Source organism: Mugil cephalus, chromosome 2, assembly GCF_022458985.1.
Source record: "Mugil cephalus isolate CIBA_MC_2020 chromosome 2, CIBA_Mcephalus_1.1, whole genome shotgun sequence".
NCBI classification, from domain to species: Eukaryota; Metazoa; Chordata; class Actinopteri; order Mugiliformes; family Mugilidae; genus Mugil; species Mugil cephalus.
In genome coordinates, this window is record NC_061771.1 from 4,598,119 (window position 1) to 4,614,736 (window position 16,618).

Sequence of the window (16,618 nt, forward strand, 5' to 3'; positions counted from 1 at the left end):
CAGAGATAAAAAAAAATACATAAATAGCGTAACGACTAGGAGTTAGCATACGGTAGCTAAACAGGACAATAATTACAATTTTTTTATGTCGATCTCCATGTAACCATCACCTTACTTTATGCTGCACACATCATTAATCTGCAAGCAGCAGGGCACAAGGAGAAGAGTTGGTTACCTCGCTCAAGCTTAGAGGTGTGCAGGCTGTCACCTGCAGCTCTCCATCTAACAACTCACTGTAGCTGCGCATCCTTGTGCCCTAATGCCCTGGAATGTTTCAGGCTGGGCTACTGTCAAGTGATTCTGAAAAGGACAGTTGTTTTGCAGACAGGTCATAATTTCTGTGTTGCATTTCCTGTGTACACACCTTTTATTTTGCTAGTTCAAAGCTTGCAATGTAAAGCTGCAGCAGCACAAATGGTTCCCTTGTAATTCACAGCAATCTGTGAAGCCATCTGCTGTCCTGGTGATGATTTAGCACACTGCATCCAAGTCATGATACATGTTTGTAGAGACTGGATTGGCGGTAACCTGTGATGACAGCGAAATATGTAAAAGTGAAAAATATTGACACAAAGAGCAGAGGCGCTACTTGATTCGTGGATGAATCATCTCAACAAATAGAAAAGAGCATGAGCAAGGCCAAAAATGATATATATATTATATTTTTTTGTATCTACCTATGCTGGATTTATATCCCTGTGCCGTTTTAAGCCAATTATGCTCAATGACACAAGGTCTACCTTGTCTTCTCATCACAGTCTCTTTATAAAAGGGGACATTAGGAGGACATATGTCCTCAGTTATCCTTAGGCTCGAAGACACATATCTGACTGGTACCTAGGTGACACATTCAAGTTCACAGCAATTCCTCTGACATGTATGACAATTATCATAATAATCTCTGACATTTTCATATATATTATCTATTCATACACACGATAACCTTTCACTCTTGATTCATTTCAACTTGCCTGTGCATTTCACATAACCTCCTGCAGCTATCCTCCTCCTGGTGTTCTGTTAACCCCCATATGGCTCAGCGTGCCTTTCACAAACCTATACACTTGTGAAGAATGTAATGAATATTTGAGGAATTTAAGCACACAACAGTATTGTTTAGAAATGTATGACTAACATGATCCATCACTTTGATACAATATGCCACTTCAGTTAATTAAACATTGTAATGAAACCAGCGTAGGAGCCGTAATAGCTGTAAAGCAGATATATTTTAACGGCTGCTGCGTTAGGTCTAATTGAGGGTTATGTCTATAAAATGGAACTAATCTTTACCTGCTCGGATGTCCGACCAGGAAAGCTAACAGTTTTTGTCCGCTGAAGTGGCATTTGGCTGCGGGAATTATTGGACAGTTCATTCACTTTGTGGTGCTTAAATATGTTTGAGTTTTAGGGAAACTAAAGTCTCTTGGAGAATAAATTGACTGAGTCTGCAATACAAAGTTTGTCTCAGGTTATGTTTTATTCATCAGAAAGATCAGCGCGTCAATTAGAGTTCTGGCGTGGTATCACTTCCGTGGCATAAAGCGCTGGCTTTGCTTCTAAATACGTAATAAAAAAGTAAAATAACTAATAAAAAAAAGTAAATCTGTTTTGCAGTTAGTTTATGGCTCAAACTTTTTCTTTGTGCTGAGTTTTGTTTGTGTTTTCTAACTAAATTTGGACTTTTATTTGGTGTGTTCCATTTGAAGAGGCAGATCTTAGATGTAAAATAGTGTTTTCAGACGGTTTGAAAGTTTTAAGTTTATTTAATTTATTTTGCACCTTAAAAGCAAAGTGCATTTGTACCAAACTGCGTCACATTCAACATGACATATAAACATGTAAGACTATTGATTAATGAGTTTAGATTTTCTGAATACCTTTCAATAGAAATTCATGTTTCTTTTTTTCTTTCTTTCTTTTCTGCCATGACACTGGACGGCAACACCAAACCCCATTGCATCTGTGAATCACAACAGAACATCTCACCCACAAACTGCAAGGCTTTACTTCTCTGTGTGTCAACCCAAGGTGGTTCAAAAAGCAGGAAAGAACTACCTACATACTTCTCTAAAAAGAACGCCACATCCAAACAGCAATCCTTTTCATCCATTCTCATACCAGCCTTCCCCAGCCGCTGACGGTATCACATGAACAGAGGAAAGCGGATGAAGGGAAGATAGAAGGAGGATCTGATGACTAGGTGGAGGAGGATGTCAGAAAATAGATGTTTCTGTCGATTTTGCAGGAGAAAATAAAGGCGTGCGGGACAGCAAGGCTTAAAGCCAAATCAATGTTGTCAGCAGCTGGCACTTAAGAAGGGCCATTAAAGTTTAAAAAGTTTGGAAAGCAGCGGTGGAATTAGGGCCAAATGGGTAAGAGGTAGGGGAGCACTGGCTTCCATTAAAATCAAAGCCAACGAGAGCTGACAGATCCTCTCAGGGTTCCTGCAGTCCTCTAGCTTTTTCTTTCTTTTTTATTATCTACTCTCTTTCTCTCTTCTTCTGTCTCCCTCTATCTTTTTCTGTCCTACATTCATTCACTCTCTGGGTTCTTTTCATTCCTGTAATTTATGCTTTGTTCTCTACTCACTCCTGTTTTACCTGTAAAATCACTCCACCTTTGTTATGTTTTTAACCTTTAAAGGTGTCATCCATGACATGAGGAGCTAAAGTTCTCCTAGAGGAGCTCTGAGTGCGGATTCTGTGTCCACCATATTTTTCTTTTTATAAATTGACATGAATACTGTTATGAATGTTATGAATAATGAAGCTGATGGCACTAACATTCTTGTTTCTGTGGGGTTCTTATAATAGGGTTTTTACCTATTATAAGAAATAATGAATTACTGTCTGGATTGTTTTAGTGTCCCTCCACACCAGTTGACCAATCAGTGAAGCAATCAAAGGGATAAAAAAAAATTCCAAAAACATAGGAGATGTGTTTCCTTGCTCAGAGTTGCTAGTTCCTCCATGCTGGTAGGAACTAGCAAAAAGAAGGGATGTGAGTACTGTAAGAGAAGGGCAGATACAGTATGAGTGCTAAAAGTCATGTTATTCTTTTAAGTTATAGGCCAAATAAAATCAGAGTTCACTAACTGTGCAGTGCAGTTATCTAAATAATTAAAATAATTCCTATCATGGGATTAGCAGTCAATGTGGTGGGGTTATTGGGAAAGCGTGACCTGATAAGCAGGTAGATGGTGGGGAAAAATAAAAGTTATCTGATGGGTGAATGGAAGTGGGAAGCACCTGATGGGGTCAGAGAGGAAAAGTGAACATTAATGAAACTGAGGTTGTCCACCTGGCAGTTTGTTGAAAATATGGTATCAGAGAAATGCACTTTTTGGGCCTGATTTACATAGATCTCAAAGGGACAGTAAATTGCTCACAAATTGTGTGGCCAAGTTTATATATTGTGTTGTTGGTGTGTGTGTTGCAGATAATCTGTTGTGCAGGTGATTGATCTGTTGTCAACAGGCCCAAAAGTGATCGAGACCACCTTATTTAAATGAAGATTGTGCGCCCGCTACCATTTTCCACTAGAGAGAATATTTTTGCACATGCAAACCGTTAGTAGCTCAGGTCCTTAGAGAGGGTGTAGTGATTCATCAGACAATGGATATGGGTCCTCTGAGCGTGTCCTGTGTTGTCTAGTAACACAGTATTGTTAGTGTGGGCCTTTGGAAGCTATGGGTTGATGGGAGGGGCTTCTTGTGCATTTATACTGGTGAAACATAATTTTGTCACTTTTAGATGGAAGACAGTTTGAGAACTAGTCCTAATTTGGTTTGTGGGTGGTGGTGAAATCCACCACAGCAACCTAAATGCTGCATTGAACAAGAGGAAATGACAGTCTCCACCCATCAGCCTCCAGAGCACCTTCATCAACAGGAAGTGGTACAAACAGGGTTATATGACATCACCTCATAAACATGCACAATGTTTGTTGACCAGTGTTTATTGTTTTCATTGTTATTATAAGATTATTTTATCCCACAATCGAGAAATATGCAGTGTTGTAGCAGCATATGGCCATAGACAGTACACAAGACTAGACTGCCTTAAATAAATACAAAAACAAACAAACAAAAAACAAATAAAATAAAACAGCAGTTCTATGTATGTGGTCTACTGGAGCCACATACATAGAACTGTACAGCCTCAGAGCAGCAGGAAGGAAACGTGCAGCGTGGGTGAAGTAGTCGACTGCTAAAGGTGCCCAGTGCCGTTATGAAGGGGGTGGGACTAATTTTCCATCAGCAATGACAGCTTTGGTTCCACTCTCTGATCATTCCTCCACAGTTTCAAGAGAGCAGGCCAGAACGGAGCTGGCCTTCTACACCAGTCTTCTCAGTCTCTTGTCTGTATGGCTGATGCGACCACAGAGTCATAGAAGGACCATCTTTTGTTCAGGTGAACAACTGGGGTGCTTACAAGAATGTCCGTTCCCTGGATGTTCACCAGTGTGTGTGTTGTGTGATTGTGCCTGTGGAAATCTTTCACCAGCTCCTTGGTTTCATGCACATTCAGCTCAAGGTAGTTTTCCTGGCATCAGTCTAAGTCCAGGATGAGTCATCTATATTTTCCGTATGTTAACCACATTTCTGTGAAAACACCTCTGGATGCTGCTCTCATGCTATTTGTTCTGATGTAGTCTATCATAAAAGCGACTTCAGTGGGCGCTGAAGTGTTCTTTAAGTACCACACCTAAGTGGAAGTAGTATTCAACATTTTTTGTACTTTATTATTGCAAGTAGTTTATTTTAATATTTACTACTCAAGTACTGAAAATACGAGCATCGTGGTATGTATTAAATAAAGCGGTCAAAAGTTTGAATATCATTGTTTATATTATTGCAGTTATCGAGCAAAGCCTTAGGGCATTCACAAAATGCTACATAAAAAATGAAAACAAAGTAAGTTTAAATTGCCTGTTGGGATTATATGTTCAACTTTGATGTAAACTGACGTAACATAGAGAGATTTCCCAGCATTGAGACCCAACGCAACAGCTAAAGTTAGCTAGCGAACGTGAACTTGGTATCTTCTTAACATTAATTTAACTAACATTAGTTAAGCACTGATATTACTAATATTCACCAATAGTAACCATAACTTTGATCTAGAGTTTTATATAACTATATATTTATATACAGCTCAACGGGTAACGCTTTATGTTAAGGTCCTTGTAATAACCATTAATTAATAGGTAATAAGTCCTTACAAGATGCTTATTAACATTATTGTGTATTTATAAACCTATATAAGTGTTAATAATGACATTTTAATACAGTTAATAGGAGGCAAAAAAACATTTATAAGCGCTTATAAAAAAACTTGTTAACAGTTTGCAAATGCTTAAGAACATTAATAGAATGTGCCTCATGAGTATCTTATGATTGTTCATAATAGCATTACAAACACCCATAACCCACCCATTATGTCTTTGCCATGCCTTTATTAATTTTTTTATTTGCTTTATTAATACTAAAATATATTTATTGGTCAACAATTATCAGTTAACTATGCACTTGTTAATAGTTAATTTTGCTTTTTGCAGCAACCGGATCTAAAGCGAGAACAATGCTTTATTAAAGCTAATAAATCATTTATTATGCATTATTATGCCTTTAAGAATCTTTTTTGTTTGCTTTACTAAAATAAAATATGTAATATGTTACCTAGTAACCTTGTCAGAGGTCGGCAGCTTGACGGAACTTTGTCTTTACACAGTAACGGTTGCTAGGATGTATGATTGGACAATGATCGTTGGGGCGGGGTTTTGCCAAATGTCATTGGTAGCAAGTAATGATGTAGCACATAATAAATGATGTAAAATATTTAACAAGGTAAAAGTGGAAGTAGGAGAAAGAAATAATACTCAAGTAGAGTACAGATACAGCATTATAGTACTTAAATACAGTAGTGAAGTAGTTCTACTTTTTTACTATACATACTGCATCTCCTTCTGCAAATGATGTTATGGTAGCTTGGATGTCGCCCTCAAGCCAGTAATGTAAATATAGATAGATTTTTTCATGTTAATGTTGGACATCAGACGTAAGGCTCATTCCTGAAGAAACAATACAGTAGAAAGTTAAAAATGTTACGTCAAAAGCTATAAAATTCAGCTACATATTGCAACCAGGATCTTACTTGGTGCATAAGAGTCACCATTGACTCTTTCCTGACATGCAAAAGACCCTTTGAATAACCTATAAGGAACATTTGTAGCTATGTAGAGTTGATGCTCACTCCACTGTGCCCCTGACTTCAGTGAAGTAAAATTGGGTTAACTACAGAAACTTTTAACAAAGTTAAGTTTAACGTGGGGTTTTATTGTTTGTTGACAGTGCTGGGGTTTATTAAGACGCCATAGCCTGGAGGTGTTATTGGGCTGGTACACTGGGACTAGTTTTTTTTTTTTTTTATCCTGCTGTTTGTTATTTTACCTGCGGGTAAGGCAGAATGGTGAGTGAATTAGAATACTGGCAGGGGGTAACTCCCTGTCATACACGTTGTGTAAGACCTGCACACATAAACACAAATAAACACAAATCACACTCAAAATTGCATTGAAACCAATAGATAAAACTATATCCGAACACACTCACATACACACACACTGAATACTCAGTGACACGCAAAAATACACAAATCCATATGTGTGTAATGATGCATGAATAGATTCACACGTAATGTGAACTCAGAGCCTCCACTTCCAGAGCTGCCTTATTCCCTGTCAGTCTCCAGAGCCTTTCTGTTTTCTTCCGACGCTTGTTTTCATCAGGCGAAGCTTTTTCTGTGTTTCATATTAACAGATACCTGCCAGTATCTGGCAGAAGTGGATGTTTTTCAAAAGGTGTGATTAATGTCGCACAATTTATTAGTCTTTACTTCACAGTCCCCGAGGCAATTGGCGTAGAAGTGTGTGTTTGTGATTCTGTCAGTCTCATTCACTTTTACAGTTTGGGAGTTTTGTCCATTTGTCTTTCTATGTGTTTTCTGCCATAGTCCATCATCATTGCTGTGTCTGTGTACATTACTGTTGTACAGTCTTTGATCTACTACACCTCTGTGTGCACTGTATGTGTGTGTCTGTCTGGTACAGTAGAGCAGACTGATATTGCTTCATGTCTCCGCTACATCTGGGTTACTACACTCTCAGTCTCTCTCCAGCCTCTGTCATTTAGTCCATTGTCAGCTCCCATTCTAGCGCCTGTCCATTCAACAAGCTTAATGGTCTGTGTAATACACTCAGATAGCTTCACAGCCTCCCACCTATTTGTGTTGTTGGAGCGTGTGTGCAAGTGCGAGAGGGGTGAGAGAGAGAGAGAAAAAGAAAAAAGGAGAATGGGAGGCAAGGTGAGCTAAGCCTGGACGAACACGGCGACTGGACTGTGTGTGTTTGTGTGGGCTGAGTTTGTGCGTGGTGAAATAGTACTGTTATTGTCCTTTCAACCTTTGTCACACCTCTCTCCTTTCACTGCTCAACTCCTCCGTTTTGCCGGTCAAAGACTTTAAAGTCAACACTTTCTAGTCTATTTCAGTTCTCGGTCAGTACGGTTAATAGGAACAGTTATATTTTGACATTGGCAAATATGCTTATTGACCATTTTTATTTATTTATTTATTTTGTTAGCAGCAAAGTTTGATATATTGTCACGTCTGTCCACTAAAAAACATCTGATTCTCCTGAGGTTGTCATGAATGCCTGAACTCATTACTTTTTTATATTGTGACACTTTAAGAGTCCTTTATTTTGGATGAAGGGGCAATACTTCACATTTCCCCAACTGAGGTAGACAGTGACTTTCGCACAATAAGTAACAAAACAATGAAAAAGATTCTAACTTTGAAGAGAACTGAACAGTGTGTTGTTTAAGCATAGCAGACCATCTTAAAAGACTAAAAACTTTAAATCAGATAACTGTAGTGAGTTATTTAAGTTTAAATTTAGAACACAGTCAAGGAAGTGTGCCTGCAAACAGAGAAAAGTGCGACTATAATATTTAAAATATGTAATTTGATGGCGGCTACTCTGATACCCATTCATGTAGCGTGACCCAGAACGTCTTTTAACCTTCATACTCACCGCCCTCTTCTTCCCTTGCTCTCTCAGGCTCCCCGTCTCTATGCGGCCTTCTAAACACATTCATACGTTCCCCTCCTATAAAACTACTGCGTAGCGAACCAAGAATAATCGTCCTTCCTCTTGATCTCCTCTCAAAGACACTTTAACCCCCCTTTTCCCCTGCTGTCTTCGTCCCTTTCCTCATTTCCTCACAAGAACTCGTTTTCTTTCTATTTGCCTTCCCTTCCTCTCCCGCCGCTCACGTTTCCTCCCACCCTCTTTGCGTGTTTCTTAGCCGTGCCGAAGGAAATCATCCATGAAAAATGTTTTGACCCTCCATAATTGCTGCTTCCCGCTTGTTTCCCCATCTCCTTGACACTGCAGCCGCCTGCTCCCTGAGAGATGGGTACAGACACACGCTTATAATGTATGCACATGCCCAGGCACCCACACATAGATAATGTATGGGGACCACATCTATTCAAGACACACAAAGGCACACACAGTCCCTCATTATATATGCAGACTGCTTACGAAAGAAATGTGTATTTCCTGGCAGCAAAGTATCTTGCAATTCTATCGGTTTAAATTTAACACATTGATTACTGATATGTGATGCTCCCTTGGTACACTGCCTATAAATGAACATGAACATGTTGTCTCAGGTTTTCTGACTTGGACAGCGACCACTACATGACCTTTAGGTATCTGGTCTTGACTGAGTGCCGTCGTCTTTTTTTTTCCCTGCGTGCTTTTGTTTCTTCGTCTGTGATGCATCCCCTCTGCAGAATATCACTTCTCCCAGTTGAAGCAAATGTATCAGGTGAGGCTGTACTAAACCAGTCCCATTTGCAAGGACATATCCCCTTATAGCCCTGTTGAAAAGAACAAATTTAGACATGGATTTATGGGTCACACTGACCTGAGAGCCAAAGTTAAACATAAACAGTCAGCAGCATTTCAGGGGAAAAAATGCTCCTCGGGGACATACGTGAAAGTTACTCAGTGTGCAGTGCGTCTGCCAGGAATGTAATATTGGTTTGTGATGCACCTTCTGCATTCATGACACAGGCTTACCTGGAGTGTTGTCATCGTACTTGTCCGGGCTCTCCTCCCACTTTTGTGCACAACAAGTCAAGATACCAAACTGGGCAGTTGAGGCATTAATCTCAGTGCACCCGAGAAACACAGCGCCTCACTGCTGTGATGCTACCTTGGCACACAAGCACTAGAGTCTGCTCCTCCTTTCATAGTTTTTCTTCTACAGTCATATCAGAGAACATAATAAAACATAAAGTGGAATTTACACACGTATGCACTTACAATACAGAAAGGTTGATGAGTAAATGCAGATAAAATCAGAATCTGAAGAACTTGATACGTATTCAGAGACACTGTTATATTCTCTTGTCCACACACTCGGCGACAAACACACACATACTGACGGGTACAGACCATCGTGTACTGCTAACAACAGGCCAACCTAATACTTACAGACTCTTTCATTTGGGATGAATGTCAGCACTAATCCAACCTTAAGCTACAATAAATGACTTCCACCCCCCTTCCCCTAGCTCCCTTCTCTCTCTCCATCCATCCATCTACTTGGTCATACACCATTTCCCTTCTGCTGTCATTCTTTCCTCTTATAGCCACCATACATTTATGTCTCTGTATCATTCACATTTCTTTCTCTGCTTCCCACTCCATCCATTGTCGTGTGCCATCATCTTTACCTACTAACCTCATTCTCCCTTTTCAAATCTAATGATCGTCACCCTCTATCTTATGAATTCCTTTCCTATCAATCCGATCCTACGTTTTGCCTCCTCCTCCTCTTTTATTCCCTCCTTGCTTCACTTGCCCACCCCTCACTTTTTTTCCCTTGATGTTTCCATTGTCATGGATGAAAACATCATGCACCCATTTCTCATTTCCCCCATTCCAGGATCCAAGTTCATTTTAGGTTTTTGTTGCCACTGCTTCCAGCAGGCTGTTACAATTAGATTTGGGTTCCGTTCCCAACCATGACTGAGTCCTTTCCTCTATAAGGCTATAACTGAGCCCTGACAGCTTTTATTGGGTAGCCAAAGGGAAGATGACAGGTGTGCACCAGGGACCTGTTAAAGGCACACCTTGACATTTAGAGATGTAGTGTGGTATTTTCCTTTACACTTTACAAGTTCACATATCCGTTTTTTTTACTTGCTGTTAAAGTGCGTCCTTGTCATTGTTTCCATGTCTCATTAAAACCAATGGACATGATGGCTTAATGAGATTGCAGTACACAGTCGTCGCTGTGAATTATGTGTGGTCATTTGGGTGGCAGATATTTATTTAGTTAAATGTTAGTCTAATATTAGTTTAGTGTAGTTTCTATTTGGTGTAGTTTCCTTTAAAAGTGTTTCAGACTAGTTGTTGATATGCATTTTAAGTAACTTTTAAAACTTAAACTGTGGCCTTGCTTTCATGCAGTTACCGTGGTTAAATTTGCATCATTCAAATGAAATAGTAATATACTATTTTATTTATTTAAGAAAAATGCAGTTTACCAGTCGTCTATATCCCTTGCCACTACTATATTTAAAGCAGCACAGGCCCTTTAGGTAGGAGAATGGGTAGCAATAATTCAGTTTCTGCATCTTCTTCTGCAGAGTAAAGAGTAAAGACCTCTGAGCTTTTAGAAATGGCACTGTCTTTAAAGTTACATCAGTCTATTCTAAATTGTCTACTTGTCTGCATACTCGTCTCAGGTCAGCGTCTAATAGATGCATTGCTTTTAGCTAAACAGCTATTTAAGTGCAACATGAGCAGCACCTTCGATCTGCTCCATCATGCAGAGAGTGTTCCACTGTATGAGTGGATAGAGATAGAGATGTGCCCTGTCAGCCGATGTGAAATCATTAGTTACATTAATTGGTTTGTCACTGGTGGGGCATCTGAACCCTTCATTCCCCTCCTCTCCTTTTTTGTTCTTGCATTCGTCTCGTCTCCCTCTCTTTAGGTCCCCCATCTTCTTCCGGCTGCCTCTGATTTGACATTTTTCTCTCTCTCATCTTTCTCTCATCCTTTCATCTGACCCCCGCTTTCCCTCTCTTCTTCCTGTCTTTTTGCTCTCGTAGCTACTTTCATAACACATTTCCCACTTCCCATCTCCTCACTTCTAAAATGAAGAACATGAATAATTGGGATGCAGATGTCTGCTGAGAGTGCAGCTCAGCCTTGGGGTGTGTGAGAATACAGTATGTGTGGGGGAGAGAGAAGGAAAGCAAAAAAAAAAAAAAAAAAAAAGCAGGTGAAGCAGTCAATTGAAGCTAAGATTGAGTCATGATTCTCAAGCTTGTATCAATCTGAATGGAGGGAGAATTAAGGGGCTGGAGGCCAGCCAGGGGAAGGAGCAGTAAAAATACATTTAGGTGGTAACGTTTTTAAGCAGGCCCTGATCGGGAGCTAATTAAGGTTCAGTGAGAAGGTGCCAGTTCTTTTTACAGTTCTCTCTAGCTTCTCTGCTTGACTCATGTGCATTGAGTAGTGTGCTTCTCTGAAAATAGACAGATGTCTTTTAACTAGAGAAATGATCTTACTTGCAACAAAAATTTCTGCAAAGGTTTCAGTGCGGAGGGGACATTACATGTGAAGAAGTTTCCAATAAATGAACAGTAGGCACATTTAAGCCCACGTCAAACAATAATAATCATAATAATCACTGTCAGGTAAATATCTATAATTTACAATATACCAGATATTTTCACATTCCCAAAAAAACAGACAAAAAAATATCTACTGTTTCTCTAAGCAAGTGGATTGAATTCTTTATTTAAATTTCATAGAGGTCTATCAAACCCCACATTCACCTCCTTGTTAATATATTTTGGTAATATATTAATAATATACCTCTAATCTATCATTTTTTGTATTGTTAGGAAGAGTGTAGCTTCTTCAGTGTATAACACTAACATTCTGAATGTATGTTTGCATTGCAAATATGTGTCTTAGTAATTTGAGACAATCTTGTCTGGGCACATAACCTGTCAAATTCATTGGCCTTTATCAAAATGCAAACACCTGATTGAAACATCCCAAGTCCTGCAATGTTTGCACTGTGAATCATTTCAGATAACTTATAAAGTAAGACTGACATCAAATCTGTGAAAGCAAGTCCACTGATAAGCTAGTTGTTTATCTTGAGACTGATGTCTTCACTTGTTTTCAAGAAATTATGGAGAAAGATTGAATGAGACTTTAAAAATATGTTGTGTGGTCTCATCCCGGTATTATGTGTTTTGATGTATGTTTTACAATTAGTTATAAATCTGTTGTAAATATTTGACATTCCTCACAGGTTTCCTTCAAGCTGTGTTTTTGTTCCCCTTGTGTCTTTCTATCTCTGTCTTTGCCTTTCATTCTTCTCCCACCGATTCCCCTTGCTTTTACTTCTCACCTATCATGGCCTCTGCCTCTTCATCAAAAGAGACTCAATCTAAATAGAAGTTTCCTTTGTCTCTCCAGATGTTTTATGATGACAACCTGAGTGAACCACAGAATGGTTACCTACAGCAATGTGCCCTCTCTTTCTTGTACAGATAACCCATGAGCACTCAGCTGTAACCTCAGCTTCTTTGTATCGATTTTTGTGTTGCATGCATATCAAGTCAGGGTTTTCCAAATCATCTCCCTTTTGTCTTCACAGATCTTTCTAGATGCCAACACTATCAGGCTGGGCAACATTCCCCTGGGTAGTGCTGTGGACCCCCTGGAGGGGGCGCCTGCAGGTACCACCTACACCAAACAGACTGTGTATGAGCTGTGTGCCTGTGCTAATGGCAAGCTCTACCTGTCCCCAGCCGAGAAAGGCTCTACCTGCCAAACCACTAGTAACTTCTGCCTCTGGAGCTGAAAGTGGGAGCTTGACAGGCACACGGAACATATGGACCATAGAGTTTGAAGCTAATGCTAGCCAACATACTGAATCAACATGGATGACGGCTTGGTGGGAAGCTGATGCCAGCTAACAGACCGATCAACATGGATTGTAGCATGGTGAATAGTTCCTGTCAGTTCACCAATCAAATAATAAGGATTAAAGCTTGGCGGGAAGCAAACGGTTGCTAACAGACCAAATCAGCATGGATTATGTTGAGAAGCTGATGTCAGCTAACGGACTGAAATACATGTTCAAGAACTTGTGAGAGGCTATTGCCTGCTCATCGACCAAATTAATTAATGGATTGGTCTGCGGCCAGTACTAGTCAAGAGGATGGATGACTTAGCCAACACAGTGGCTGCTAGGTTTGATGCTAAGACCACACACGGACGTGGATGGCAGTCTCAATCTGGCTCTTGCTGGCTGCCTTTCCCACTTTTTAATTGCTACCATGATGGTGTCTGAAAGTCACAATGATAACTCTTGGGAATTGCTTGAGATCAGCAAACTGTGTGTTCACAGTATGGCCAACATGTCCAGGAACACTTTTTTTTTTTTTTTTTTTTTTTTTTTTTTTAGGATAAACCATGGTGATGGACTGCAAACTCCTGCAGGGACATGGACAAGGACTCCTGGTTAGCCTATCAGTTGACTAACTGAATCAGTGAGGACATTGGTTTACCCCAAGGGGTAGCTAGAAATACAACAGACATGTCTTATGGGAAGCTAAGGCTAGCTAATGGACCAATCTATACCAGAAAGGCCTTCCCCCTCCGCCCCTCCAGTTTTTCAGCCCTTCTGCATTAATCTGTACCGGATAGTTACAAAGTTCTCCCATGCCACTTTTCGTAGGATATCTAATGCAAATAACTGTGCGTCGACCTTGCATACACTTTCTCTTTTTCCCTCATATATTTTCTTGCTTTCGTTTAGTTCCCTTCTCTTGAGATCAAATCTTTTCCTTATCCCACTGTATCCTGTTTTTTTCCCCTTCAGTGTCCCTGGCTCCTTTATCTTACCATATTTAGATGCTGCTCTCCTTTATCTTTGTCCATACTGATTTTTTTCTCTCTATTCACCTGCTTGCAATGGACTGGTTAGGGAAAGGTCCTTGTGCCTATCAATTTTCTTACCACAGTGTTGCTCATAAAAGAAAAAAAAAATACCCATCATTCTATCTGTTTTAAAAAAATAACATTTACTGGCCATTATGGCTTTAACAGGTGCATGATTCCCCACATCAGCCTCTCAGGAGTGGATGTATGAATATACAGAAAGCCAGTGGAATATTAAAAACAAGGTAGAAGTGAATTATAAGTGCTGCTCAATTGGGTGCTATAGCAGACAGACCATTTTACGGAATGAGGCCAAACCTCCAGTCAGACAGCAGTCGGCTGACAGCCAGACCAATTTTAGTCTTGTTATGGCGTATTATACATCTTCATCCTGTGTTCCTTCTCTGTCAAACACGTTTTTCCATCCTTTTCAGCATGACCTTTCAGCTCTTCTTGCCAAGCATTTGCTCATCGTTTTCAGTCTTTGTGCTCACTCTCACTTTAATTCGTTCCTTAGCATCTATTTCCGAGCAGCGCCCCCTTTTCCCATTATCGTACCTTCTTATGTCATCTTTATTCTCACCGACATCTCTCACCAAACTAGACATCTTCGTAGTGTTACCATGTCCTTTTTGTAATTTTCTCCCTGTTTATTTTCCACTAGCCATTCTAAACTCCCAGGCTCATATATAACATATAATCTAACAATAAAAGTCCAAAATATATATTTTTTATATATATTCAATCAGTCTCAGAAGGGGATTGGTGTGAATTGCCTTGAGCTGGCTAACCTAGCACCCAATCTCTGCAATGGCTGAAAAACAATGGAAATTAAAATATCTGTGTGGTACAAATCTCATCTACAAATGAATGGATTTGTTTGTATGTGATTGGACTCAACCGGAATAAGGCCCTGAGGCATATACGTTCTTTTTTAAAACAAAGCGATACACAGGTGCCTTTGCTACTGTTGGTAAAAGCACATCACAGTCTGAACATTCACACTACCCTCAGTGGACCATCTGCAAGTGTCTCTGAACTATCTGTTTATCAATCTACCTATCTCTCTGTTTAGTTTTATGGCTCCCCCACCCCTCTCTCTCCTGGTTTTGTAGAACTCTCAGTATATCCCACTGAAAAAAGAACAGTTCAATTAAGGTTTAATTTACCGATGTGTTCCCTTATGGTTTTATTCTTGATAATAAAAAAGCACAAATTATGCCATGTATATAACAGTACCAATAAAATAAAAAAATAAAATAATATTGTTTTTAAAAAAAAAAGTCTCCAAAACTGGTGTTGTGATTATTTATACAGTTGTAAATCATGTTTCTGACTGATTTTTTTCTGACTGATTGTTTTTATTTAAACTACTCAGCTGTGGAGGCATTATGTTCAGTGGCTTTTATTATGCCCTTATTATGAACAAAGGAAAACATACATGCATACAGGAAGTGCAAACAGCATGTACAGAGGAAGTTGGTGGCACTTTGATTGCCACGCTTCACATCTTAAAGCTGTATGTGGTGAGTGTTTGCTGCATCGATTTTGACTAGATACTGTAAATTGCGTAAAAACATGAAACACACTGTCACATTATACTTACTTCAACTCAGCATCCGGAAACATAGAAACTGGGACCGTAGAAAATTAAAGTCTGCATTATTCTTTCTGTCTAAATGCATTTGATTCTACATTGTGTGGTGGAACATTATTTCCTTGACAGGTTGGTTGATGAAGTGGAACTCCCTCTAGTTCTATTTAATGGTGTTATTAATCTCCACCCACGTATGCCTATTCCACCTAAACATTTTTATCACTCCCTCTCCTTGGCATTCTTCTGTCTATTTGTTAAATTACATGTCATTTTATTGCTTCCTTTACACTTTCAAAACTCTGCTGTGAAATGCCCCCAACTACAATGTATCTCATTTATCATGTGCTCCAGCTCAGAGCAGACAGTAACAGCCAGTCCGACCCAATGTCTCCACACTACCCCGAAATGCCTGCATTGCTTTCTTTGAACTAAAACTTCATGGAGGATAACCTGTGGCCAAAAATGGAAGAAACCTAACGTTGTTTTATTAAAGTGTGTGTGCGAGGATTCAACTCCATTGTGCTTTTGCTCTGTGAATAGGCGAGTTTATCCTCATCATTGTGGAGAAATGAAAATAGGTCAGCTAATTGTTATGTTGTTGCTTTGGTTTGCTGCAGGCGCAACCTGACAGAAAAAAGAAATGACTGACTATGTAACCACAAACCACTCTTTCACCGCTCCTGTTTCTATCTGTCTACACACAGTACACACAGAGAAGAACAGAATTTAAAACATATACTAAAATATACAAACATGCAAACACAAATTTCAAAGTAAATGCTTTTCATTGCAGGTGGTCTCTGAGAGCCGAACCTGTGGATGGCTGGCACTTTATTTTATTGTCAAATCAAGTGGGTCTATTGACCCATAAGACTGTTGACAGTGATAGCATGACTTCATAAAAGTGAGTGCTAACTGTATTCCCTCCCTTTACTGCACATTCAGACCTTCTCCTCAGCACCAATC

General features: G+C 39.5%; 1 protein-coding gene across 1 annotated transcript in view; it reads left to right on the plus strand.

The window, feature by feature from the left end:
• The window catches only part of LOC125003765 (zeta-sarcoglycan), a 314,436-nt gene extending 299,105 nt beyond the window's left edge, over positions 1-15,331 (plus strand). Inside the window, exon 8 of the mRNA XM_047577925.1 lies at positions 12,767-15,331. Coding sequence (XP_047433881.1) covers positions 12,767-12,973 — 207 coding nt within the window. The 3' untranslated portion in view covers positions 12,974-15,331. The remainder of the gene's footprint in view (positions 1-12,766) is intronic.
• The last annotated feature ends 1,287 nt before the right edge of the window (positions 15,332-16,618 follow it).